The sequence below is a fragment of the Hypomesus nipponensis genome, chromosome 18 (genome assembly GCF_054491055.1).
Source record: "Hypomesus nipponensis isolate SF chromosome 18, ASM5449105v1, whole genome shotgun sequence".
Classification (NCBI taxonomy): Eukaryota; Metazoa; Chordata; class Actinopteri; order Osmeriformes; family Osmeridae; genus Hypomesus; species Hypomesus nipponensis.
This window is the reverse complement of record NC_140378.1, coordinates 5,757,548-5,785,299: the sequence shown is the minus strand read 5'-3', so window position 1 is coordinate 5,785,299 and position 27,752 is coordinate 5,757,548. Positions and strand designations below refer to the sequence as shown.

General features: G+C 49.0%; 1 protein-coding gene across 1 annotated transcript; it reads left to right on the top strand.

Moving 5' to 3' along the window:
* Positions 1-145: 145 nt before the first annotated feature.
* Positions 146-27,713, top strand: LOC146251700 (adenylate cyclase type 6-like). Its single transcript, XM_084679916.1, has 24 exons — positions 146-341; positions 2,569-2,723; positions 2,957-3,875; positions 16,306-16,455; positions 17,159-17,280; positions 18,329-18,440; positions 18,621-18,748; positions 18,953-19,111; positions 19,573-19,714; positions 20,003-20,131; positions 20,679-20,704; positions 20,861-21,008; positions 21,329-21,426; positions 21,557-21,644; positions 21,773-21,889; positions 22,125-22,283; positions 22,719-22,894; positions 23,041-23,073; positions 23,188-23,217; positions 23,312-23,444; positions 24,027-24,290; positions 24,447-24,651; positions 24,963-25,087; positions 25,635-27,713. The coding sequence occupies exons 3-24, from the start codon at positions 2,961-2,963 to the stop codon at positions 25,761-25,763; spliced, it is 3,588 nt and encodes a 1,195-aa protein (XP_084536042.1). The 5' UTR covers positions 146-341; positions 2,569-2,723; positions 2,957-2,960; the 3' UTR covers positions 25,764-27,713.
* The last annotated feature ends 39 nt before the right edge of the window (positions 27,714-27,752 follow it).

The window sequence follows — 27,752 nt, the reverse complement described above, 5'->3', positions numbered from 1 at the left end:
TGCTCTAAAGCAGTTTGAGCAAAAGTGTCGAACACTAATACACGCACACACTCACTCACACCCACACCCAAGCTAACGCTAGGGGGACTCCTGAGTTCACGAGCGGGAATGCAGCCCCATGTCTGAGTAGTGCCGTTGAGGGCTCGACAGTCAGAGAGGACAGAGAATGCAGCTTTGGGTTTGGGTGAGCCACCGTTGTATGACAAACTTATCCATAATCTTCGGTGTCCTCCTAAAACGTCTGAACATTTGCAACCAAAAACAAGTGTCGTATCAAGAAGGTGATAAAGTGGCCGCGACTTCACTGCGGTGTTGGAATAGCCTACAAGGGTGTCAGTGTGGTAAGTAGCAGAGCAGAGCCGTAGCTTACTGTTCTTCAAGCGCAGGCTATATTGTAACATTGTAACATTGTATCATGTTATTGGAATCTACAAAACAGTTTGGAAATCAAGCATTGTAACATGTCGACAGCTCCGAGCTAACAGTCTACCAGTTAAGGAGGTGGCCTGACAGTGTTGTGGTGGTCTCAGAGTGAACGGGCAGCGTAAGGTGGGCTATAGGCTATGGATGTACACTGCTTCAAATGCCATGAGACAGGCGACCATGTTGCTAGTGGTAACAAGGCGACATGAGTTGACTCACCAGACATTTGATATGCTACTACAATAAATAGCCAATATTGAATTTCCAATTCCACTGACTCGAATGTGTGGTCTAGAACTAGAGGATGTCATTAGAGGCATCAGTGGTTAAATGAAATAATTAAAACCTAGAGACTGGCTTGAATATAGTTGCAGTGGAAAGTCTACACAGCCTATGACATTGTAAATTTAAGTAACCCAGTTGAACGTGCAATTGAATGCTTCCTTCTGTTTCATGGATAAGTTGGTTTCTTTCAATCAAACAATTAAGACCTGAATAACCAGAACCATCAGTTAATATCGGTCTAATGTCTCTTTAAAAGGGAGTACCACAAATGACACTACAGTGGCATGTTGTAGCCAGTTGACATACACAGGGCGTCCTGTTATGTAACGATTTATATGCAACCAAATAGGCCCACATGAATTGTGTGATAGCATAGCCTACAATACTACCCAAAAACAGTAAAACGGACAAATGACAACAAGCATACGCAAACCGCTTGAATGTCATTCATACTGCGAAAAATCCGTCATCTACGGCTGTGCTGCTTTGCTCTAACCTTTAATGTTGCCCATTGCGAATCCGAAAATAAACCATGCAAGATTAGAATATTATCTTGAACGACGCTAAAACATGCATGCACTGTTTGTATTACATAACACCCGCATGCCGCTGTCTCAACCGGGTCGTAAATGCATCAGAGGAGAGTGCATGCAAGTAAGTAGCATGAACTCATTGAACGTACATCGGATGCTTCTCAGTCATTTGAACAATATTTAGTCTAATTATTGCTTTAATCGGCTATGTTCTTGGCCAAAGATATCCGACGTTGGTTGACATCGGAGAACTGTCTCTGGTTTGTCCTTGCCAGCTTTGACTCGTATCTCGATAAGGCACAAGAGACCATGCAAGGTTAGACACATTTTGAGGAGCGCATGATCACCCTATTGAGAAACAGAATGCTCGAGTACATCAGCTGACCACATTATAATCAATTTAGAATGTCATGTATTGACCACACTCTATTCAAAATAACATGTTTGTCTTTAATCAGGCCAGATGTGTTCTTTTAAGGCAACTGTGTGTGTGTGTGTGTGTGTGTGTGTGTGTGTGTGTGTGTGTGTGTGTGTGTGTGTGTATCTGCACCTAGACAGTTTTCCATTAGATAATGTTATGAAGTTTAGAGGTTAGCAGTGTCCTTGACTTGTGCCGCCCCAAGCCAGCCAAAGAGACTCATCAATGCTAATGGGAGAAGCATGGACAGTTCAATCTAGGCTGGAGAGCTCTTGAACTCTGATGGTGCCCACTCAGTGGGCCTTTGTTACCCAATAGAATAAGCCCACCCCCTCTATGCCCACTCAGGGCTGATGGAACCTAATGGCCCTAACATGATGGCTGTAATATGAGTTACCCACAATCCACAAAGCCTGATGAAGTTCTCCATTTAACGTCCAGTTGAAGCAAGCAATGTAGAAGTATTTAGAGCAGAACTGTTTAGAATCTTGGTAATCATGCAAATCTTTCGCAATGAAGCGTGACACCAGGGCCGGGCATTAGCGACAATGGCAACAAATAACAGCAAAGATTTGACTTCTCACTTTGTATTTTATTGCATGGAAAGGCCATTTCGTTGGTGAGGCGGGTGTGATGGTTGGTGGAGACTGTCGAGGATCATTTGGCAAACAAATAATTTGTTGACAGCATTACTTATCTCTTTGACACACATTGAATTGTAGCATTTTCTTACTGACTGTCCTTCTGTGGTAGATTCGATGATAATTTGGTGCACCATAGCCTCACTTTAAGAGTTGTGTTCCAACGCTTTCATCACAGATAAAAACAGTTGTTTTTCACTCTCAGGACCTGGGTAGCAAGTGTTGTGTTCTAAAACAACAACTCTAAGAGCGGTGTTTCTCTCCACAGAGGCGAACATCTTGGACTGACACACCTCTCGTGCTGTGCTGCTGGTCCGTCTGACTCTGTTGTGTTTGTGTGTGTGTGTGTGTGCTCGGTGGGATAAATGAGTGGCTTGGCTGAGGAGCGCAGCAGTGTTGGAACACACAGTCCAGCCCAATCAGGTAAGACCACCCTCGGCCCTCCCTCCGTTATGAATGTTCTCACTGAAAAAAGAAAACACAGAGGGTCGCATGCATAAAGGCTGAAAATGAGTAGAACCGAGGTGTTGTGTGTTATGTTCTCTCAATTGTGTCTGAAACGGAAATCATCTGTCAGGAGATCTGTCGTTTCTGCTCCACCCACTCCCACTGTATGTCGTTCCCTGTTCTAACTGCGTCTCTCTCTGGCGTGCCAGTGGGATGTCGTGGGCCAGAGGGTTCTTCGTAGCCAGAGTGGACGAGAGAAAGACGGCGTGGGGCGAGCGCAATGGCAACAAGTCCAAGAGGACGGACAGCTCGTCCCTGTGCAACCCGCGCTACATGAGCTGCCTGCGGGACTCGGAGGACCTGGAGCCTCCCCCTCCGGCCCCCCAGCACTACCACTGCGGAGCCGGGGCCAGCGGGGGCAACTTTGGCACGCGCTGCGTCTGGCAGGAGGACCACTACGGGAAGCAGGTGGGGGGAGCGGGCGACCTGGGCCTGAAGTCTGTGGCCCTGGGCTTCGAGGATGGGGAGCTGAAGGGGAGGAAAGGCCCGGGGGAGGTGGGGGAGGACGGCGGGGAGGACGGCACGGGCGGCTGCAAGGCGGTGACGGCGGCCGACTTCTGGACCAGGCTGGTGCGGGTGTTCCAGTCCAAGAAGTTCCAGTCGACCAAACTGGAGCGTCTGTACCAACGCTACTTCTTCCGACTCAACCAGAGCTCCCTGACCATGCTGATGGGAGTGCTGGTCATCGTGTGCGGGATCATGCTGGCCTTCCACTGCGTCCACGGCCACCCGGACGTAGCCTACGCCTCGGTGCTCTCCGTGGCCATAGGCACCTTCCTGGCCATGATGGTGGTGTGCAACCGCAACGGCTTCCACCAGGACTACATGTGGATCGTCAGCTACCTGGTGATCGGGGTGCTGATGGTGGTGCAGGTGTTCGGGGTGCTGATGGTGGCCCCTCGCAGCGCCTCGGAGGGGATCTGGTGGTCCGTGTTCTTCATCTACATCATCTACACGCTGCTGCCGGTGAGGATGAGGGCGGCCGTGCTGAGCGGCGCCGCGCTGTCCACCATCCACCTGGTCACCGCCTGGCAGCTCAACCAGGACGACAAGTTCATCCTCAAACAGGTGAGAGGCGTTCAACCGCCACGGCCAACTAGGAGTCCCCGAGGGTGCCGAGCGAGGCCTCTGGATCGTTCACTTTGTGAACCCCGCCCATTTGGTTCCGTCTTTGCCTCGACGGGTCCTGACGGCTGTTGCTTCCGCTTTCCGTTGCCGCGTCGACGGCTTTTCCCCCCCCTCCGCCCGGGAGAGACGCTTAGTTTCACGCTCTCTCACGATCACACAGCCAATCACTTTACTCCACACGGGTGGAAATCCCCAGCATACCTTTTTATAACTTGTTTACGTTATTTGCCCTTGAGCATGAAATCTGACTGGATCAAAGTCCAGGCTAAATGGGGCGTGGGCTTCAGCAGAGGCATTTAGGGTGCAGACTTGTGCACGAGAAAGTGACAGACTCATGCCACCTTTTGTCGTTGTCCACCCCCCTCCTCGCTGTGCCCCGTATTATAGTTTGACAATTGGGCAACGTTCCCGATTACTATTCATGACCTACAGTAAAACGTCCTAGTTTTCTTCATTGATATAGGACAAACTGTGTACAGACTTTCTGGTGTCAAAGGTGATGTACTAAAAGTAGACGGTACAGTAAATCTTTGGCAGCCTTAAAATGAGATTTTTAATGAGGCTATGTTTTCCGCTTTAGGGCAACTATTGGCAACTCTTTTGGGATTTGCAGAAGGTCAGCTAGGTTGAATGAGCCTCTTTAGCTGTATAATATAGGAATATCATGACAATATAATACTGTATCTTCCAAGCCTCAATTCCCTAAAACAAGGAGGGCATTGTTCCAGAGGGAGGGGTGGGATATTGTGTGTTGTGTAATGGACTTGACTGAGAACAAAATAACCATTGCTTAAACTTGGAAGAAAATAGTGAATTTAAGTTTAAGCAGACTTGTAATTTCCATAATTCAAGGACAGAACTTACAGAGTGGCACACATAACTTGCTAGAGTTTATTGGTTTATCAATAGTTTTATTCCAGTTTATTGCATCCTCTTTTTTTGTCCTTAAGATGAATAGAAGGCTTATTGTATCCATTATATTCTTAAATTAAAAAGTTAGTGTTGGTATTTTCTTTGGTTTAAATGGACGGTTGGCACAAGCACATTCACTTTTTAAACTGTATGACACACATCGGCAAACAATTCAAAGTTCCTTGAGCTTGGTGAAGTAATAACCGTCAATGTAGGCCCTCACCATGTGTTCCAGCCTAATGTACCCCAACTCCACCTCAATATCCAACACCAGCCTTAGAGTGAGTGGCCTGTATGGACATCAAATACCGGTCTGTGCTTTGACAGTCCCCCCCAGACTGTCTGTCTGTGGGTCCCTGTGCGTGTCTCCCTGCCTCAACCTCAGCACTGCCTGGTAATAAAGGGCCCCTTGACGCTCTGCCTGCCCCAGCACCAGTACTGCTGCTGTCATCCATGGGAACACGTTCCTCACTTCTGATGGGACGGACACAGCGTTTCATTGGTTGATACTTTTAAAATAAAAGCAATGATTGACCACCTCTTGACAAACCTTCTTTCGGTGGAACTGTCGACGGCAGGGTTCATCTTCGATGATTGGGCGACTTCAGTGATCTCAGAATTCACCTGGGTTTGGGAGAACAGGCATTTGCCTCTCCTTACCACAAGTGGATCCTTTGACTGTAGGTCTTCTGAGTTCCTAGTTGTTGTTTTTCCCCTTATTTTGATATTCCCCCTGGAGAAGGACATGTGGGACATCATGAGGGCAGAGAGGCGAGGCTGATGATCAGGCAAACAAAAGGCATCTTTGTGAGGGGCTTCCATGATGAGGGAGAGTGAGACACGGGTTGGGGGGGTGCTGGTGACAAGGGATGTCCGCCACGAATGGTGAATTAAGTGGTTTACGCATGCAACAGAAAAAGAGAAAAGCAGCCAGTCTCCTCTCTCTCTCTCTCTCTCTCTCTCTCTCTCTCTCTCTCTCTCTCTCTCTCTCTCTCTCGTGCTTTTTTTTCAGTCTCTCTCTTTCTATTCTATGTCTCTTGCGCTCTCTCCCCAACTGTGAGTCACGATTCCCATCGTACAAAGGCCCCCTTAGACAGAATGCCCTTTCATATCTTGCCGGGCTCCAAGATTGAGCTCACGGACCTCGTGGTGGTCATTTCCATCACATCTCTCCCTCCACTTAGACAGCCAGCAGTTAGATGAAGATAACCAGCAGCTCTCCGCAGAACGGCGCTGACGTCCGTTCCCTTGAAGTGTTCAGAATTGACCTCGCCTCCCTCGGGTCACCCTCCAAGTCTTAGCCAGTGTTGGGGGGCTTTGAGATGGGAGGAGGGGGACGAAGGGAAAGGCCTTGAATGAAACGGCGTCGCTGTCTGCCGACTGTCGCCCGCCCAGCGTTTTCGAAGCATGCAGATCGAAAACAGAGCGATGCCTTCTTGCATGTGTTCGACACTGAGATGAGTCACGCTGTTGTTGAGGGTCTTCACTTTGGCTCCGTGTGACGACCACTGGGAGCAGGCCTCCTGTGTAGGTGACATCACACACGGAGCCTTTTTCCCCCCCACTTTAATTTCAGAAATTCCCGTAATCAAGTCTGAGCCCAGGATGTTTGTTTTTGAGTTTTTATCATCGCAATTCCCCATTGTTGGATCCTCATAGGACTGAATGTGCAGTCTAGTGTACTATAGGAAGTGTTTACATTATGTACAAGTAAGAGGCCCTTATATATCCTACGTCAGGTCGACTGACCTGTCTTCAGTCTAGTGTACTATAGGAAGTGTTTACATTATGTACAAGTAAGAGGCCCTTATATATCCTGCGTCAGGTCGACTGACCTGTCTTCAGTCTAGTGTACTATAGGAAGTGTTTACATTATGTACAAGTAAGAGGCCCTTATATATCCTGCGTCAGGTCGACTGACCTGTCTTCAGTCTAGTGTACTATAGGAAGTGTTTACATTATGTATATATCCTGCGTCAGGTCGACTGACCTGTCTTCAGTCGAGTGCTACTGCTGGTAGTGGGGGCAGTAACCGGAGGAACAGGAGTCCTGACACACCAGGAAAGCACATCTAGTCCAGGCCTTTTGTGTCTGCACAGAACTGACTGCTAGTGGAAAAACCAGTTCCTGAGGCAAATAGTTGTGGAGTCAGCCCATGCAGGGTCAATGGAAATGTACTGATCCTTGCCTTGGTGCTGAAAAAGATACCAATCAATGAATTGTCGTAGGCAAGGCAAGAGGCGTACATAATGCATTTAGGGCAGAACATTTGCCTTACGTAAGAAAATAGCTTGACAACCATCACACAATACACCTGAACCTGAGACCAATTACCTGTGGTTTTTTGCCTGGAACATTTGAGCTCTGTGTCATTTGTCAAAGTAGTTTGGGAACTTCTTTTCCTGGATTCACTGATTGAATTGAGCAGTGATTTAGATGATCCAGTGAACAATATGGCAGTGTTCTGTAGTGGCTGGTCCTGTACACCGACCTTCCTTCTCTCTCTCTCTCTCTCTCTCTCTCTCTCTCTCTCTCTCTCTCTCTCTCTCTCTCTCTCTCTCTCTCTCTCTCTCTCTCTCTCTCTCTCTCTCTCTCTCTCTCTCTCTCTCTCTCTCTCTCTCTCTCTCTCTCTCTCTCTCTCTCTCTCTCTCTCTCTCTCTCTCTCTCTCTCTCTCTCTCTCTCTCTCTCTCTCTCTCTCTCTCTCTCTCTCTCTCTCTCTCTCTCTCTCTCTCTCTCTCTCTCTCTCTCTCTCTCTCTCTCTCTCTCTCTCTCTCTCTCTCTCTCTCTCTCTCTCTCTCTCTCTCTCTCTCTGTCTCTGTCTCTCTGTCTCTCTGTCTCTCTGTAAATGTATCTCTTTCCAACTAAAACTCTCTGTCTCCTTTCTTTTTCCTCTCATTGTTTTGTCTCCCTTTCTATCTTTCTATCTATCTCCCCTTCTCTCACCTCTCGTTCTCTCACTCTCTCTCTCTCTGTCTCTCTCACCCTGTCTCTCTCACTCATTCTCTTTGTCTCTCACTCACTTTCTCTGTCTCTCTCACTCATTCTCTCTGTCTCTCACTCTCACTTTCTCTCTCTGTCTCTCTCACTCTCTCTCACTCATTCTCTCTGTCTCTCACTCTCACTCACTTTCTCTGTGTCTCTGTGTCTCTCACTCTCACTCACACACATACACCCACACATGCAGGGATGAGGTCTGCCCTCCCTGTTTGTCCACCAGCACAGTCCAGCTCCCTTGGTTGGACTATCGGGGGGGGGGGGGGGGGGAGGAATGGGAGAAACTCTTCATCTGATTTGATGGCCGCAAACAATACACCGTCTCAGATACACTGTCTCAGATAATGGAAAGGCAGGATCCTTGCTCTGAGAGAGCGCTTGTGACTCATCCACTCATTGTGTTACAGCCTGGAGCTGTGATACAAGACAGGATAACTTACACCGTGGTGGGTGGGAGCTATCGGGATTAGCGATGAGGAAAATATTGCACTTAAAATAACACAAGCGATAACAGTCAGAACAGCACTGGCACTAAGAATAGTTATGTGAGTGTGGGGACAACTTCTGGGCTTCTAATAACAGATATTGCATGGCTTAGTGAGGCCTGGGCCCACAACAAAAGTAAATACAGGGATTTGTGTCTGAATAGCTTTGGAAAACAGCCAAATGTTATATATTAGGAAGCCATTAGCAGTGCTAAGTGTTGATCTGCATGGCACGCAGGCCCCGAGGCCTTTAAAAGCAGTTTGTTTTCTGAAACTCCTGCTGTGCGCAATATGCTGTCATTGGCTCATGCTGTGGAGCTAAATATCCGTTTGCTAAACTGTCATCTATGATGTCAGTCATGGCTGTCGTCTCGTCATTCAATTAGGCTGCCATCAGTACTTGCCAGATAGCACTTTTGTGTGAATACAAAATATATATACACAGACATAAATGTGAGCTCACAATATGGTCGATTATCTTAGGGGTTTGAAATGGACTTTCTTGATCAATACATTTGCTGTGAATGTTGTATTGCAAATGGACCACACAACCGCAAACTTAAAATCCATTTGGAGTTTTTCATTTTGTTTACGTGGAACACTCCTCCTTCCATCTCCTGGAGCAGGTCGTGTTGACATCAGGGTTGCCACTGGCAGTCTGACCTTGTACAATTGTTGGCCCACCAGCCTGTGCTTGCCTGGTGTCTTTTATATGCTGGAACAAAGATGTGTTAGTCCGAGGCTTCACTCTTCCAAACAATTGATATTGAAAGTATAACTGAATTAGGTCATATTTCCAGCCGTAGCTCAGATGACACTCCTCTCCGGTGCTCAACTGTCTTCTCTGCCGCTGTCGACACACTGATTCATCATGAGCCTCTGATGGAACTGTGGCCGCACAAAAACACATTTCAGGTGTCAATAACACTGAGAGGATCCTGGCTGTTTGACCTGTTTCCCCAAAAAAGGTTTCCGGGTGCTTCCGGCTCTTATTTGATCAAATCTTACATTTCAGTCATTTAATGACCCAAATTTGACGACGTTGTTGACCCTATATAAACAGGAGGTCAACCTGCCAAGTACCAGCCATTATTGGGACCTCGCATTGCCTGACCGTCGCAACATTGTGTCCTACTTTGTTCCCGGTGAACATCTTGTTCTTCACCCTTGAAACAGCGTGAAGAGCTTGACGTTGCCGTGACCACGAGCTACCTCGTGTCACCCCCCAGCGTGTTCCTCCTTGTTCCTCTCCAACAGCTTGCTCATGTGCTTCACTTCACCGCCTGCTTTCAAAGCCGCACCGATCCGTCCAGATGTTGAAACTAGAACCTGTTCCTCTGGTGCCTCTATCGATCTGTATACATAGTGGTTAAAGTCAATATTTAGCATAGTTTGGCTCGTGGATATAAGGAAAGTGGACCAAAGGCCTATGGTGTTTGGAGCTTTGTAGTGGACGGAGATTGGGCGGGGATGCAGACTGCTTGTGTGTCTGTGAACCGTGAAAATACAAGCTTGTTGTTTTCCCCCTCTCTCCCTCCCTGTCTCCACACTCCACCCCCACTCCCTCCAGCCCTCTTGCTCTCTCTCAAAATACAAAACAAAAAGACCTTATCGTTTGGATCATATGCATACATTATTCACTGAGCATGCCAACTTGATGTTTGTGTATATCAAGTTTTGGCCAGAGAGACTAGAGGATTCTGGGAAAGGGAAACTCTGAGTATATGTGCGTTTCGGCAATATTTTTTCGATCCATTGCTGACGTTGTAGTAGACTTTTGTGTCCATCAATGTTTCACTACTTTACCAAAGGCCAGACAGGCACAGATAGAAATGGTATAATTGAATTTACTGACAATTGTTTGAAACAGAGCAGTGTGTGATTCACAGTTCACTTCACTTCACACACACACAAAGAATATTGGTCAGAAAAGCCTACAGACAATTTAATTACGTTTGTCCTGGTAATGATGAGATCTGCTGTTCTCTAGCAGTACTGTAATTGCACCTTCACTCTTGATGTGAGGGTGTGAGTGGGCAGGGGTCAATAAGGACACTGTTGTTTGTGTGTGTGTGTGTGTGTTTGTGTGTGTGTGTGTGTGTCTAGATAGATACAACAGGCTCAGGATCTGAGGGGCCAAGACAGCTGACAGGCACGTCCACATGCACACACGAGCACATGTGCACACACACACACACACACAAGCTCTGGTTCTCTCAGGTACACAGGTACACTCTTGCACTTTTTGAGGGTCATGTTGTTTAATTGTAACTTGTTTAACTACATGCTCTTATGGTTCTTCCCTTTGGCACATTTTTCACAATGTATGCTTCATGTTTTGGCTACTCGCAGTGTTTGGGGCTGTCTCGTTGTTATGATCAGTGACCTATGCACTTTTGTAAAGTTCTCTCTTGGAAGTGGCTTCGGATAAAAGCGTCGGCTAAATGAATACATGTAAATGTAAATGGTTCTCGCGTCGAGAAGAGCCAGCTGAGGTGGCTCGGGCATCTGATCAGGATGCCTCCTGGACGCCTCCCTGGTGAGGTGTTCTGGGCACGTTCCACTGGGAAGAGGCCTCGGGGAAGACCCAGGACACGCTGAAGGGACTATGTCTCTCGGCTGGCCTGGGAACGCCTCGGGGTCCCCCAGGAAGAGCTGGTGGAAGTGGCCGGGGAGAGGGAAGTCTGGGCCTCCCTGCTTAGGTTGCTGCCCCCGCGACCCGAACCCCGGATAAGCGGCAGATGACAATGATGATGAAGTTGTAAATGGTTCTGTGCTTCTTGTCCCATCTCATTTGGACATGTTTTGGTCCATGGTTTCATTCTCCCTAAAGGATTGCAATTCTAGACAAATACACCAAGCCACGCCAGATTTGAAATGGACCAACGATAGACTGTGATTGAATGTAGACACAATCTCTTTCCTGCCTTCTCTGTCAATTAAACCGGCAGTGTTCCGTAATTCAGCTGTGGAAAAGTCGGATCGGCCTTCCTTCCAGAATACGTTGTGGTCTGGATTCTTGAAGGCACCAGACCTGAACAGGAGGACGGTGGCGTCTCCCTCCTGGGATTGGGGCTTGGGGGCAGGGGTAGTGCCACTGTGGGGGGTCAAACTCCAGGATGGAGGATATTGCTGGAGCTGGGGGGCACGGAGGTTCACTGTAATCTTGGGATTTCAGAGAAATGTGTAGATCGTATTAAACGAGAGGCCAAGGAATGTTCTGAAGAAGGACGGTTTACTGTTTGTTTTATTTAGTGAGTCCTGAGTAGCTCGGGGATATGCGTCGTGTTTGGAAAACATTTACATTGCACGTGTTCGTTTCCACTGGGTTCCTCGCGACAGATGTGTGGCCCATGTCCAGACGTATTGAGCTGGGTGGAATTCACTTCAGCGCTTCACCAAGATTACTCTATGGTCTCACAGGTCGCCTGAGACCAATTTTGGTTTGGCCAGAACCTTGACACAAACAGAGCAACATGGCCAGATGGCGCAAGGCCCAAGCTGGGAATGAAGGGGCCGAGCTCCCTCTTCTGCTGACTGCTCTTGTGTCCCTCTTTCCGACTCAAACTCTCTGGCTCTCCTTTCTTTTCCCTCTCATTCTTTGTCTCCCCGTCCATCTTTCTCTCTCTCCACATTTCACATTTGTTTCCCTGTCATCCGTCAGGACGGTTGTTTATTAGGCAGCCCTCCTTAGCACAAGTTCAAAGGTTTTTTTGGTGGTCAGAAATGCCACCATAGCCTCTTGCTCTGACATAAATTAGAGTCCATGGCATTCGTTTCTGGGAGACATTTTAAAAGTTCCAGATGCCTCTCAAAGGTCATCTGTTGGAGTCAAGCCTCCATGTCAACAACCCCATCCCCAGGGTGAGTGTGTGTGTGTGTGTGTGTGTGTGTGTATGTATATGTGTGTGTGTGTGTGTGTGGTGGGTCCTAACCTGCAGTACACACACCAGACTCTATGGTCCTGTTTGTTATTTATGTGTGTACACTATGTATACTGTTACACTTTCTTCTCAACCCAAGCCCCCTGTCTAGCAAAGTTTATTGGAATGTCGGGCCAACCATGCCCTGTCATCTATTGAATCATTGTCCACTTAATCATTAGTCGGTTGAAGTAAGTTCTTAAACAATGCCAGATCTATTGTTTTCTGAAATAGGTGCATCTCACTTTATTTGCACAGCAATTGACTTTCCAGGTCACAGCCAGCGTTTCTGTTTGAGCTAGCTTGTGATATCTCGTTTGAGCGGTGCTAGCTTGTGATATCCCGTTTGGGCCATATCTTGAAATCAGATTCCGCCGGCCCAAACTGGCCCCTGTGTCGACTAGATTTTTCGGGTGGGTACGTTCTCAAGCACCGGCTCACGTTTGATGACAGACTTGTTGCTTTTTTTTTTTGGTCAGAGACAGCGGCGTTTGTCAGGGTAATGGTTGTCAGGGTAATGGTTGTCAGGGTAATGGTTGTTCGGGTAATGGTTGTTCGGGGCGCGGCTGGAAGAGCACAAGCAGGTCATTTCCTCATTGTGTTAGTGCTTTATTAAATCAGCAGTGTTTGATCCATAGGCTGGATCAAGCAGTACAGTAGGAGTGTTTGAAGCCGTCCCTACATTGAGGCCTTCTCCCTGGGCTTCTGTCTGGACCCAGACTGGGTGTGTGAGACTTCTGAAGTCAGACTGCACTCAGCCATCTGTGCACACCTGCCAAGCCAAACACTTCACTATCCACTTGTCTGTTTTCACGCCTGGCTTTCCTGTATTTCTCTGTCTCTCATGGTTCTGTCGCTAATTTCTGCTCGATAGTCCACCCCGAGGACAGACACACCTTATAAGTCAATGTTTAGACTCTTCTCAAGTCAGTCCGCCAAAGAAGTTCAGCTTGAGTCAATGTTACAGCACACCGAGACATGCTTTTTGGAGACCTCTCTCTCTCCTCTCTCTCTCCTTTCCTTTCTTCCTCTCTCTCTCTCTCTCTCTCTCTCTCTCTCTCTCTCTCTCTCTCTCTCTCTCTCTCTCTCTCTCTCTCTCTCTCTCTCTCTCTCTCTCTCTCTCTCTCTCTCTCTCTCTCTCTCTCTCTCTCTCTCTCTCTCTGTGTCTCTCTCTGTGTCTCTCTCTCTCTCTCTGTGTGTCTCTCTCTCTCTCTCTCTCTCTCTCTCTCTCTCTGTGTGTCTCTCTCTCTCTCTCTCTCTCTCTCTCTCTCTTTCTCTCTCTCTCTCTCTCTCTGTGTCTCTCTCTCTCTCTCTCTCTCTCTCTCTCTCTCTCTCTCTCTGTGTCTCTCTCTCTCTGTGTCTCTCTCTCTCTCTGTGTGTCTCTCTGTCTATGTGCCTCTGTCTCTCTCTTTCTGGAGTGTGTTGTTTTACTGGGCAGGGGGCTGGGTCAGGTCTGAGGCTTAGGAGGATGGAGAGAGATACCAAGCTTTATGATCAAAGATCCGTCAATCTAAAGAAAAACATGCATAGCCTTTATGGCATAGCTAACTCAGTCAGCTGACTAGGGTCGAATCATTTGTTACGGCACACATGCAGTTTATTTATAACCTGTCCACATTTCAATTATTCAACTAAATTCCATAAACATTTGTGGGAGCCTGCAAGTCCTCCTGTGAGTGAGTGAGTGAGTGAGTGAGTGTGTGTCTGTATGTGTGGTGTAAGTGCCAAAATCAATGGTAATAAACATCATTACTGCAACTCGGGAGTGTTTGAAATCCAAGATTGACACAACAACGACATCAGCAGCAGATCTCCGGGCCGGAGGGAGAGGGGGCCGCGACGGCACACCCGGGCGATCACAGGAGCGGGAACAGGTGGCCGGGCACTCCCACACCACTTAACAAAGTTATCCGATTCGGTCAACTTCGCCATGCACCATCTGTTCGGGATTAATGCGGTCAAGTTCAGTACCACAGCCGTCAAGACCGCCACCTCAGTCCCGAAACTGGGAATTGGAATCTAGCAGCTGCATTACGCAACAGGAAGAACTGGGGGTGCCGAACCACATGGCCCCATCAATGGTTTATTTATGACTATTGGTTCTCAGCTAATTGAGTGAAGCTGCGGCTAAGAACTCTGTGTCGCGGTTGGTTGACAGTCCGTCGGTTAATCCGAGTCGAGGGCGGATGATGTTTATGCTTGGGAAGAGGATGTTTCTGTACAGTGACCTAGAAATGACGTTATTGTGACAACTCTAGCGGGGGCCCAGCCAGAGCAGAGACTTGTTGGGATCAGAAACTGTCGTCACACATCATAAACTTCTCCTTCCCGAAACCTGGGATATATATTTTTTTTTAAAGAGGCCTCAGCGAAACTATTTCAAAACAAACGATCATCTGACATTTTCTTGCCTCTGTTTTCCGTAATCCTCTTGTGGTTAAACACATCTGTAAGCGGTTTGTTTACTGTTCCTCCCTCCACACACCCACCCCTGCCCACCCCTAACCCCAAATGGTCACCCGACCCCTGTGATCTGCACCTGTCATCACGTTAGATGAACAATGTTAGCCCTGCGCCAGGTGATCAGGGTTTTGTTGTCCGGCACGGAGGTTGTCAGGTCGTCTCCTGTCCTGTTGTGGCAACAGCAGCCTGGTCCCGTCCTGTGTACGGTGTAAACCTCCGCCACACCCTCCGGAGGAGACAGCCACGGCTCCACCCCGGGCCCAGGGGCTCTCTGTGGGGGGGGGGGGTCACATACTTCCCACTGCTACGTGTCAGCTATGCTCCCCCCCCACCCCCCCCCCCCCTCCCTCTGTGGTGCGTTTTAATCTTCCAGTCGAGCTTCATTAGCGACAGGACAGAGTGGCAGGAGTGGAACCTGCGAGTGTTGGAAAGCGTGCGGTGTACGTGCGTGCCGAGCGGATCGCTCTGGAACACGCGCGCACACTGGTTTGGCAGCATACCAGCCAAGGAGTCCCAGAATGCTGGTGCTGATGTCGTGATTAGAAGGGCCGTCCTCCGGCTCCGCCTCGTCGTCGCAGGGCGTGTCGCGGGGAGACGCCGCGACACACTGGCCGTGCTCGCCGCGCCTCCTTTTTCTCATTAGGGCTGATCTCATGGTAAATAGGAAACAGTTTGGCACCGGGGTCAGAGGTCAAGCTGTTCCCAGGCTGTGGTGTGTTCACGCGCTCTTGTTGGGGGCGTGGTGGGGGCAGGGGGGGTTCCGAGAAAGATTTGTTGCACGAGCACGCGCAGAAAAGGAATGCGTGTGTGTGTGTGTGTGTGCGCGAGGGTTGGTTGTGTGAGTGCCGACAGAGAGAAAATGTGTGTGTGTGTGTGTTTGTTTGTGTTTGTGAGGGATAGAGAGAGTAGGGGAAACCCAGCACTCTATTAGGTTCTGTGAATAGTGCTGGCTGAGGACTGGTGAGAAGAAAATCACTAACAGACTCTGGCCTGCAAACACACGCATCACACACCACACGCATCACACACCACACGCACATCACACGCACACACAGAGGAATGTTTTTGAGGGCAGCGACCCCGCTAAGCCAACTCTAGGCCCTGACTCCACTCAGATCCCTCTCTTGTGTTGCAGCACTGTTGCGATTCACTTCTGGTGAAATAAGTGTGTTTACCAAAGGAGAAAATGGGAGGATTCTTCCAGAAGAATCCCCACCGTGGACTCTCCTCCTGTCCCTCCATCTCTTTAGATCACTTGTTATTTCTGATGCATTATGGGGATGACATTCTGCTCCGACGGTTGACCCCTTTAATCATATAAGTGAAGCGTTGTAGGCGCAGGACCTGAGACGGGGGGGGGGGGTCAGGAATGTGCCCACCATGCTGTGCTCATCATCTCTCAGTCAGATCACTTCTGATCGCTTCTTCAATCATTTTCAGAATCCAAATCTAAAGATTAAGCTGCGGAGGAACTCCCATGACAACATAGCCTTTATGAATTTGGTTGTGCTCCTCGCCCAGGTCAAACTGACACAAGCTGTCTCTTGTGTGTTTGTGTGTGTGTGTGTGTGTGTGTATGTGTATCGTCCCAGATCAGTGCCAACGTGCTGATCTTCCTGTGCACCAACATGATTGGGGTGTGCACCCACTACCCTGCGGAGGTGTCCCAGAGACAGGCCTTCCAGGAGACCAGGGGTTACATCCAGGCCAGGCTGCACCTGCAGAGGGAGAACCAGCAGCAGGTGCTCACTCACACGCATGTGCTGCATGTGCTGCAATGCATGAAAACACATACGTAGACTATCTAGGGACCAACACAAGAGCCAGTGATTCAGTGTTTGGCAAATGTGTTTTTTGAGGTCAGCAGCATGTTTTGGAGTATATCGAGTTCATCTCTATATTTTAGCAATGTGCTCCCACGCACATGCCAACGAAAGTGGTGACTCATTGAGGATCCCAGCTTTAGAAAACAGATGAAAGTGAATGAACTGAGTGCTCCCCCCCCCCTCTATGTTATTTGTCTCGCTCTCGCTTCCCCCCTCTCTCTCTTTCTCCTTCTCTCGCTCTCCCTTCCCTCTCTCTCTCTCTCTCTCTCTCTCTCTCTCTCTCTCTCTCTCTCTCTCTCTCTCTCTCTCTCTCTCTCTCTCTCTCTCTCTCTCTCTCTCTCTCTCTCTCTCTCTCTCTCTCTCTCTCTCTCTCTCTCTCTCTCTCTCTCTCTCTCTCTCTCTCTCTCTCTCTCTCTCTCTCTCTCTCTCTCTCTCTCTCTCTCTCTCTCTCTCTCTCTCTCTCTCTCTCTCTCTCTCTCTCTCTCTCTCTCTCTCTCTCTCTCTCTCTCTCTCTCTCTCTCTCTCTCTCTCTCTCTCTCTCTCTCTCTCTCTCTCTCTCTCTGTCTCTCTGTCTCTCTGTCTCTCTGTCTCTGTCTCTGTCTCTCTCTCACCGTCTCAGGAGCGCCTGCTGCTATCTGTGCTGCCAAGGCACGTTGCCATGGAGATGAAGGCAGATATCAATGCCAAGAAGGAGAATATGATGTTCCACAAGATCTACATTCAGAAACACGATAATGTCAGGTAGGATGCAGCTATGGTGACAGTCGGAGGCTGGGATGGGAGTCGTTTCATAATACGGAACCAAGATATTATTGCTATTGGCCAAGATTAGTCCCCAGAGTCCTGCTGGACATGGCTAACTATTAGTCTCATTTTATACAGAATCATCCCCTTTTTTAAGTCTGAAAAGTTGCACTGGAGGTCAGTCATGCTCCTGAAATGAAGAGTCACATAAATACCCCCCCATCCCCCGAACACCTTCCCTGGTTCCTCCCCTGAGAAAGAGGCCATCCATAAGAACATCCGAGTGGGGCCGTTCGATTCAGATTAAGACAGAGGAAGCGGCTCTCCGTCAATGGCTCTCCAGGGATGACATTCAACTGAGGTCAGATGAGGACAAAAGACAGACGAGGAACACGTACCTGGTTACTGACCCGGTTAGCCGCTCCCCCCCCCCCGCCCAATGCTCTATTCATCCAATCAAAGATCAGCGGAGAGAGCCCGGCTCTCCTCTCCCGTCGGTGACGAGGATGAGCATAACGGGGCCAACAGTGCCACCTGTTGCCCCCCTGGAGGAAGCTCCTGTTGTTTTCCCTGTTTGGATACAAGTCCAGCCGCACGGGCAGAGCAGAGGGCCGCACGGACAGGGGAGAGAGAGAGCGGGGCGAGTGATGGAGGGGTGGAGGGACAGCGGGGGAAGTGCTGATTCACGTTGGGGAGGGCTGGAGGAGGTGACCTAGATTGGCCCAGATCAGACGCCAAAGACGAACCAGAGCTGAACAAATGAACACCCCCACACCCCTCCCACACCCTCCACCCCACACACACCCACACACACACACACCCACACACACACACACACACACCCCTATACACACTCTTTCATAACAGTTGCCCGGAAGGCGCTAGACCATGCTAACTATGCTCATTGATCTCACTGTCTCTGCCTGTTTGTCTGTCTCGCCCTGTCTCTCTGTTTTGGTTTCGGCCACTCCCTCCCCCTCTCCTTCATCCATCCCGTCCCCTCTCTGTCCATCCCTCCCTCCCTCTCTTCCTCTTCCTCTCCCAGTATACTGTTTGCAGACATTGAGGGTTTCACCAGCTTGGCGTCCCAGTGCACAGCGCAGGAGTTGGTGATGACCCTGAATGAGCTCTTTGCACGCTTCGACAAACTGGCCTCGGTGAGCCCAGCCCCAGTTCCGGCCCTTCCATAACTAGATTATTTCATCCAGCTACAAATTCAATACAGATAGGCCTAACCGTATCTAATTGGGTTTCCGCGTGTGTATGTGTCCTTATGTGCGTGCGCACTTTTTTTTTTTCTTCTCTTGTGTGTGTGTGTACGTGTGTGTCCCCTGTAGGAGAACCACTGTCTGCGTATCAAAATCCTGGGGGACTGCTACTACTGTGTGTCTGGCCTCCCTGAGCCGCGGGCCGATCACGCTCACTGCTGTGTGGAGATGGGAGTGGACATGATAGAGGCCATCTCGTGAGTGGCTCTCTCTCTCACACACACACACACACACACACCCCTACACTTAAATTACCCAAACATAAACACATGCCCTCCAAGTCACCCACATGCGCACCTCACGCACACGCGATGATGCCGCACAAAAAGCGCAGCAGCATGTGTGTTTCCCTGCCGTGTAGTGAGGGAGCTGTGTGTGTGTGTGTGTGTGTGTGTCCACAGGCTGGTGAGGGAGGTCACGGGCGTCAATGTCAACATGCGTGTGGGCATCCACAGCGGGCGTGTCCACTGCGGCGTGCTCGGGCTGCGCAAGTGGCAGTTTGACGTGTGGTCCAACGACGTGACGCTGGCCAATCAGATGGAGGCGGGGGGCGCGGCGGGGTGAGAGAGCACACCGCCAACCCCTCCCCCTTGCTTGTAGCATGACTAGCTCCCACTGCATTTACATTCACATTTACATGTATTCATTTAGCAGACGCTTTTATCCAAAGCGACTTCCAAGAGAGAGCTTTACAAAGTGCATAGGTCACTGATAATAACAACAAGATAGCCTCAAAGCATTGCGGGTAGCCAAAACAAGAAGCACACATTGTGAACAACCAAAAAATAAGTGCCAAAGGGAAGAACCATAAGCGCATGTAGTTAAGCAAGTTACAATTAAACAACATGAATCGCTAAGTGCAAGTGTACCTGTAGAAAAGCAAGCAACAGTAAAATTGGTTGGAACTGTACACCTCGTTTGTAGCTTTGTGGATTCCTGGTACTGTAGCCCCATTCTGTAGACGCACGTGTCTGATGTGTCAGTTTGACGTGTGTGTGTGTGTGTGTGTGTGTGTGTGTAGGCGTATCCACATCACCAAGGCCACCCTGCAGTATCTGAACGGTGACTATGAGGTGGAGCCTGGTTCTGGTGGAGAGAGGAATGCCTACTTGAAGGACAACAACATCGAGACCTTTCTGGTGCTGGGCTGCAGCCAGAAGAGGGTCAGTTACGCACACACACACACACACGGTTGGGGATTCCACAGTATGTGAAAACTAGTTAAAACGTGTTTTTTTTTTTTTACTAAAGGAAGCAGAACAAACTTAAGTCAACTTAACCAAAGAATAATCTTGTCCCAGACCCGCAAATTTGACTCATAGACACTAAAGTTGACAGTTCCAGTATGTGCCACGTCCATATCTTCAGGAAGCCAGCTCAGTGCAATGCAAAGGCATTACCATGGGAAGAACACTTCTGTACATCTGTGTGTGTGCGTGTGTGCCCTTCAGAAAGAGGAGAAGGCCGTGATGGCCAAGATGCAGCGGGCGCGCGCCCCCTCCACCGAGGGCCTGATGCCTCGCTGGGTGCCTGACAGATCCTTCTCCAGGACCACAGACTCCAAAGCCTTCAGGAAGATGGTGAGACAGGCCTCCTCCGGGAGCAAAGCAGCTCTCCTCTTCCAGCTCACAGCCTCCTCTCCAAATCCAACTGCTGTTAGATTTTTCTGTTTTATTTGTTTTTGAAACTAATGGAAATGGAAGCGATTCACCGATGACGTGAAGGTTTTGGTTTGCGGTCTGAACTGTCGTAGGTTTGACATGTGCTTGTGATAGGATCATAAAGCCTTTGAAGCTAACAGAAGCCAGTGGGGAAATGTGTCAAACGTTAATACTGATCTTATTGACTGTGTACTCGGGTGACCAGGTTTCAGCCCTGTCCAGTCCTTTGGTCTGTCCTCTACTTCCCCTCCTCCTCCCCTAATTCTCTGGGGGCTTGTGCCAGGAAGAGGGCTGGGGTGTCATCTGACACCTCAAAGCTTTAATTAAAACATCAACGTCTGGCTGGCTGGCTTTAAACAGTGCAGATGTCCAAGTCTGTGTTTTTCACTTTCAGCAGCGTTCAAACTGGTTCCCTAATATTCTCTCTCTCTTTCTCTTTCTCTCACTCTATCTCTCTCATTCCCAGGGCATCGATGAAACGTCCAAAGACAAGTGAGCCCCTATTCCTTTTTTTGGGCCAATGAAAGTTGTTATTGTTTGTGTGTGAGAGGTGGGAGAGTCTGAGCGGTGTGCCTGCCACTGTATTAGTCCCACCCGCATCCCCCAGTCATTCTACCTGACACAAATGAACCCCCCCTCCCCTCGTAGCCGCTGTGCCCAGGAGGCTCTGAACCCGGAGGATGAGGTGGATGAGTTCCTGGGTCGAGCCATCGACGCCCGCAGCATCGACCAGCTCCGCAAAGCCTACGTCAAGAAGTTCCTGCTCACCTTCCAGACGGCCGAGTTGGAGAAAAAGGTTGTCTCGCCCTTCAGAAAACAATCACTTGCCAGGCCATCCCTGGAAATAAGAATTTGTTCTGAATGATTTTGCCAGGCTGAATAACGATAGGTTTGATAAAAAATAAAAATCACCGCAAATGCTCACCGAACCGTTGATGCCGCTCTCTAGACGAGGAACAGCCGGTAGGAGGGGACTCGGAGCCTTCGAACCACACAGCGGGGAGCGTCCTTCTTGTTGTTGATCCCCCCCCTGTTGGCTAGCATGCTACCATGCTAACGCTAACCATGCTAACGCTAACCATGCTAACGCTAACCGTCCTGCCTTGTGTCCCCCAGTATTCGAAAAAGGTGGACGATCGCTTCGGAGGCTACGTGGCCTGCACCCTGCTGGTGTTCTGTTTCATCTCCTTCATCCAGATCATCATCTTCCCACAGTGAGTTCTCTCCCTCTTCCCTGAGCCTGTGACAGCAGCGCTATCGCTAACCATTAAGTGTACGTACGGTTTCCCACGTCAACGTGCCGGCCGTACGTGACCTCCGACCTCCGTGTGTCTCCCCTGGCAGCACGCCCCTGATGCTGGGCCTCTTCATCAGCATCTTCATCATCCTCGCCAACATCCTCTTCATCTGCGCCATCTACTCCTGCATCAAGGTGAGTGTGGGGCCACGCGCAGGGTTAGGGAGCGGGACGTTGACAGGAGCACGTTTGGGTAACGTTTGATCCGGCTTGTTCCCCGTCTCTCTGGCGCCCCCTGCCTGTCTGCCTGCCTGCTGTCTCAGCTCTTCCCAGAGGCCCTGCAGACGGTGAGCAGGCGGATTGTTCAGTCGCGCACCAACAGCACTCTGGTGGGCGTGCTCACCATCCTCCTCCTCTTCATCGCCGCCTTCGTCAACATGGTGAGAGGCTCGTGCCACCCCCCCCCCCCCCCCCCTCGTCTGCTCTCTTTGTTGTAGTTCTGGTCAGGCGGTCCATATAAACACACAAGACTTTGGGATTCAGTTCTCACAGTAGTGATTCCAATTCAACCTGGGTTATTTATAACCCTTAAAATGATTATCAAAGTGATCAATCAATCAAGTGAATAACTCGCTAGACGTTGTTCCCGCCACCACACCCACTCCACCCTGACAGTTTACCTGTGACCGGGAGGGCCTGGTGGAGTGTGTGGCCCGTGAGCACAACACCTCCCAGAGCTCCGTGACCCTGTGTATGCTGCACAACCTCTCTCAGGCAGCCGACGACGGACTGACCCTCTGCAACAGCCGGGACACACCCTGCCACTTTCCTGAGGTGCGTGTGTCTGTGTGTGCGTCTGTGGCCACTGTGCTCATTGAGTATTTTGGTAGTGTATGGGTAAACGTACGTTACCTTGATCATTGCCTTGTGAACGTGTTACAGAACGTGTAGGCGACTTTGTCAACTCGACACTGTTGTCCTCCTTCCTCGCCCCTGTCCTGTCTATTCATCTCTCCACTGCCCCCTCCCTTTCCTCCCCTCCTCCCTACCTCCATCCATCCATCCATCTCTCCCTCTCTCCCCTCCTCCCCTCCTCCCTCCCTCCCTCCCTCCCTCCCTCCCTCCCTCTCTCCCCTCCTCTCTCCCCTCCTCCCCTCCCCTCCTCCCTCCCTCCCTCCCTCTCTCCCCTCCTCCCTCCCCTCCTCCCTCCCTCCCCTCCTCCCTCTCTCCCCTCCTCCTCCCTATCTCCCTCCCCTCCTCCCTCTGCAGTACTTCAGCTACAGTGTGCTGCTGACCCTGCTGGCGTGCTCCGTGTTCCTCCACATCAGCAGCACGGGGAAGCTGGCCCTCATGCTGTCCCTCCAGCTGGTCTTCCTGCTGCTGGTGGAGTGGCCCCAGGTGGCCCTGTTGGACAATTCCGACCTCCTGGTGACGGCCAACTCCCTGTGAGCCTCCATCCTTCAGCTCCTCGGCTCCTCCGAGTCTTGGCTTTCTGTCAGATTTGATTTTGACCTTGGTCAGCAAATTGTTCATTCTAGTATTCGAGCAGTTTTGCACCCATATTAAATGTGTTTTTCTGTTTTTCCTTCAGGTCTATAACGCCTTCAAACGAGACTCTACAGTGGTGCGTTTGATAATCTTGCCTTTTAAGTAGCTCATTCCTTTGTACAATTATCATTTTTTTTACGGTTTTTATTTCCACTGTGTGTATATAATGAGTCTTTTTTTTCCTAATCAGGTTTATTGGTTTCAATGAAACTGAGGAATGGTAATTTGTTCTCCTTGTTTTTTGTCTTATCTTACCAGCCTGATTACCTGTGTTTTGTTTTGTAATAAACGATGTGTCCCTGTTACTTCCACAGTCAAGAGAGTGTGACCAAGGTGTCGCTCAAGGTCATGACCCCGATCATCCTGACCGTGTTCGTACTGGCTCTGTACCTGCATGCCCAGCAGGTGGAGTCCACCGCTCGCCTTGACTTCCTGTGGAAGCTGCAGGTATGACAGGACAGAGCATTCTAGAACGCTAGGCTAACATGGACTGTTAGCTTAGCGTGTCCATACAACATGTTTTCACCTCTACGCCGCAGCCAGTTAGGATCATTAGGAACTTTTCCACCTTTCAAAGCTTCCCTCGCTTACTGATGTTGAGATGAAGTTACAGTTTTGCTGCAAGGTGTTTTAAAATACAGACTGCACCTCGGCACTAACCCTTGTAACACTGTTGGCACTATTTGTTGATCGTTTTGGATAAAAGCACCTGATAGATTAATGTAAATATAACTATGCTATGCTTCATACAGTACTGTGCTAAGGTTTTAGGCGCAGAAATAAGGAAAGTAAAGCAAACATGAAATGAAAAGACAAAACAAAAAAGGCACTCACCAAGGCACTTTTATACTGCCGCACAAATACAGACGCCCGCATCCTTTTTTTTTTTTTTTAAGTCAAGATTCACGTAAAACACATCGGGGGGGGTTGGGGGCTAAGACGTTTGCAGTGTCCTGTACGTGGAGGCGCTGCGATGTGGCCACGCCCTCCCTCAGCCTAAGTGAGGACTCCTCTGTGTGTTCCCTTCAGGCCACCGAGGAGAAGGAGGAGATGGAGGAGCTGCAGGCCTACAACCGGCGCCTCCTCCACAACATCCTGCCCAAGGACGTGGCCGCCCACTTCCTGGCGCGCGAGCGGCGCAACGACGAGCTGTACTACCAGTCGTGCGAGTGCGTGGCCGTCATGTTCGCCTCCATCAGCAACTTCTCCGAGTTCTACGTGGAGCTGGAGGGCAACAACGAGGGGGTGGAGTGTCTCCGGCTGCTCAACGAGATCATCGCCGACTTTGACGAGGTGAGGCGGGGTCGGAGGGGAGGTGTGTGTGGGGGGGCGGGGGGGAGGTGTGTGTGGGGGGGCGGGGGGGAGGTGTGGGGGGGGGGGGGGGGCGGAGGTCGGGGGAGGGCTTGGATTGTGATCCAAACCCTCTGGTCGGTTGGTTTTCCCTCGCAGATCATCAGTGAGGATAAGTTCCGTCAGCTGGAGAAGATCAAGACCATCGGCTCCACCTACATGGCCGCCTCGGGCCTCAACGACTCCACCTACGACCGCGAGGGCCGCTCCCACATCCTGGCCCTGGCTGACTACGCCATGCGCCTCAGGGAGCAGATGAAGTACATCAACGAGCATTCCTTCAACAACTTCCAGATGAAGATAGGTGAGGGCTTACTCGTTTTGTATTTGTCACCCTCCCGCGCAACATTTAATATTTTCGTTTTTGGATTTCCTTTTTTTTAATTTTTTTTTTTACTTTACTGTGTATGAAACAAAGCCTGTGGTGCCTGAGTTCAGATTGTTGTAAACTGCTGGTTAGAATTTTTTCACAAGCTACAGAGGTTTTCACGACAATTCAGTTCAAAGTTTTTTTGGTGGCCATGTGTCCCGTGGGGACAAGACTGATTGATTGAGACTGAGAGATTAGGCCCGAGTTTCAGGTAGTTCATGTGACCCTGTCATGTCGTCCCCAAGGTCTGAACATGGGACCTGTAGTAGCTGGGGTCATTGGTGCCAGGAAACCTCAGTATGACATCTGGGGGAACACGGTCAACGTGGCCAGCCGTATGGACAGCACTGGTGTCCCAGACTGCATCCAGGTAAACCATCCACAGTAACCTTACTGGGTTAGACCATCTAGTTGGTTTGGTCCATAATCCACTGTACCTGCATTGTTAATAGTGCCACCTGGTGTACGCAAATGCTACTGTCGCTGTACAAACCAATGTCAAGTTGTCCGTTTAGTAAGCACAAACAGAGGCTACATTTTATTTATTTTTATTCTCATTAAAGCATCTACAATGACAGGCTCTTTCACTCGGGATGAACCATCTTGTCGCACAATATCGAGGGCTTTCAGAAGGGAGTTATACACAAACCTGATTTCCGCATTTTCTGATCTGCTTAGGACCCAAAGCATAAGATGATAATACAAAAACAGACCTCCACCAGACTCCACCAGCTGTATAAAAACACACCATTACAGTTACGAATCATACAATAACGGTAGCGTCACACATTTTCCCCACATTGCTGAATGACATGCGGTGTATCGATGGTCTTGAACGTCCTAAGAAGGAGGCGACCAGCCGCTCCTGACAGGACATGTGGGGCGTGGTGTCTCTGAGTGTCCAGCTTCTCTCCTAGGTGACCACAGACCTGTACCATGTGCTGTTCAACCGGGGCTACCAGCTGGAATGCCGAGGCGTGGTCAAGGTGAAGGGGAAGGGAGAGATGACCACCTACTTCCTCACCAGCGGGCCCCAGGGGAGTTAAGCTCCAGCTGCACTCACACAAAGGGGACACCAGAACAAAGAACCCAGCGAGCGAGTGGTCCAACTCACAGAAGACGAGCCCGACCACAGGACCACACTGGGGAGCGGACGGTGTCCAGGAAGGACCCGGGTGGTTGGGCGTGCTGGGGCGCTCCTGTGTTCAAATGTGCGCGGACACACACACACACACACACAACTCAACACATGTCGGAAAAGTGTTCTCATTTCAAGGCTTTTCCCTACCAAGCTGCTTCGTGTATGATTTGAAGAAGACCTATTGCCTTAGAAGGAGATTACTGAGCTTAACAGAAGGCTATGTTTGTGCAAAAGTACAAGTACCACACGGTTACTTTATTTTTTATTTTAATGGCAAAGTTTGTTTGCCGTTTTGGTTATTTTCGGGACAACCTTCTGACGAGACTCTATACGCGTATAAATATGCAAGGATGACAAGAAGGATGAAATGACCAAAGAACAAAAGGTTTGATATGAGGGGACAGTTTTCTGGAATTTTCTCTGCTGGTCTACCTTTCACTTTGGACAAGGCCATGTTACTGTCGTTTAGTCTAACACTTCTTTTGTTTTGGGACTTGATATACTGATGGAGGAGAACAAGCACACACACACACACATGTAGAGCAGCCTTGGATCGTATTTCTGGATTCTTATCAGGGCCTCCAGTCTGCAGCGATGTCCTAGATCACAGTATGAACATAACGCTTCTGTGTCTTCTCTTTTCAATGCATCAAATACTGGAGATGTTTGTTTAGTTTTTGGTACACGCCAGAAGGAAAATGTTGTGATGGACGAATGGTTCCGTTCTGTATCACGGTACTGGAAATTTTAACTGTTATGAGAAGTTTTTGTAATTATGTGTGTGTGTGTGTGTAAACGCCTGTGCGTGTGTGAGGGTATGTGTGTGTGTGTGTGTGTGTGTGTGTGAGAGTGTGAGTGTGTGAAATGGAATGCTGTTCTTGATCTTTAAAGGGGAATAACTTTTCACTGTGAGGTTTTTATGAAACTTAAAATAATACTGACAAAATGCTTTCTTGCCAAACTGGTTATCTACAAGGCATGTGTTTTTCTTCTTATATGTTGGAGTTGTGTGTTCATTCCTCCTTTTCATGTTTTCAGATTGTTTTATTACCTTTTCCCCCATGCTTTCTATTTGGATGTGATTAGGATTGTTTTTGTTTCATTCCATCCTGAATGACCGTCACATTTTCTTTTAGTTTTTTTAGGGGTCAGACAGATGAATGCTGTCTGGACAATACATACCTGTACAGTTAACAACGTTACACTGGGAGACCTAAATATACCCTATACAACAGGTCCTTCAGCCTACTCTGCTCCATGGAATTTAGTGTTTGATGGTATCCAACAGTATTGGCACACAGTCTCTTTACTCCCCAAGGAGCATTAAGAAACATTTATTTCATTCATGCATAAAAAAAATGTGTCTGACTACTGCAACTGACAAGTGACTCATGTTTCAAAGTAACATCACAACACAAAAGAGATATAAGACGATACAAAAACCACTGAGAATGTTGAAAATGTGGTTTAGAGACAAGCCGAAATGATGCACTGTGTAAAACCTTTTTACCTTTTATTTTACCAGGCAAGTCAATTAAGAACACATTCTTATTTACATTAACTATTTAAAAAAGGAGAGAGAAGTCAATAGACTCTGAGCTTGTGGAGGTGTCGAGGTTGTTTCTTTGATGCTGGACTGAGAGAGGGACGCTGTCATAGTCTCTCTCACCATGGTGGACGCCTGAACCTCTCATTGAATAAACATGTTGTGATCACAGTTTTTTTTCTTCTCAAACATGTTTATTTTTTTTATTCATTTGTATTGTCTTGAAGCTGGAAGGCTCACAATATTTTTTTTTGCATTCCAGAAAAATTTCCCTTGAATAAGAGATCAATAAATGGATGTTTTGTATTATTTATGTATTTTCCATTATTGTTTGTTGTTTTTCCTCAA

Excerpts from the sequence above, each read along its gene's own strand:
- LOC146251700 (XM_084679916.1), top strand. The coding sequence starts at position 2,961 with ATGTCGTGGGCCAGAGGGTTCTTCGTAGCCAGAGTGGACGAGAGAAAG. Across the intron at positions 19,112-19,572 it reads GAGGCGGGGGGCGCGGCGGG|GCGTATCCACATCACCAAGG; the intron begins GTGAGAGAGCAC and ends GTGTGTGTGTAG. Across the intron at positions 25,088-25,634 it reads GTGTCCCAGACTGCATCCAG|GTGACCACAGACCTGTACCA; the intron begins GTAAACCATCCA and ends CTTCTCTCCTAG.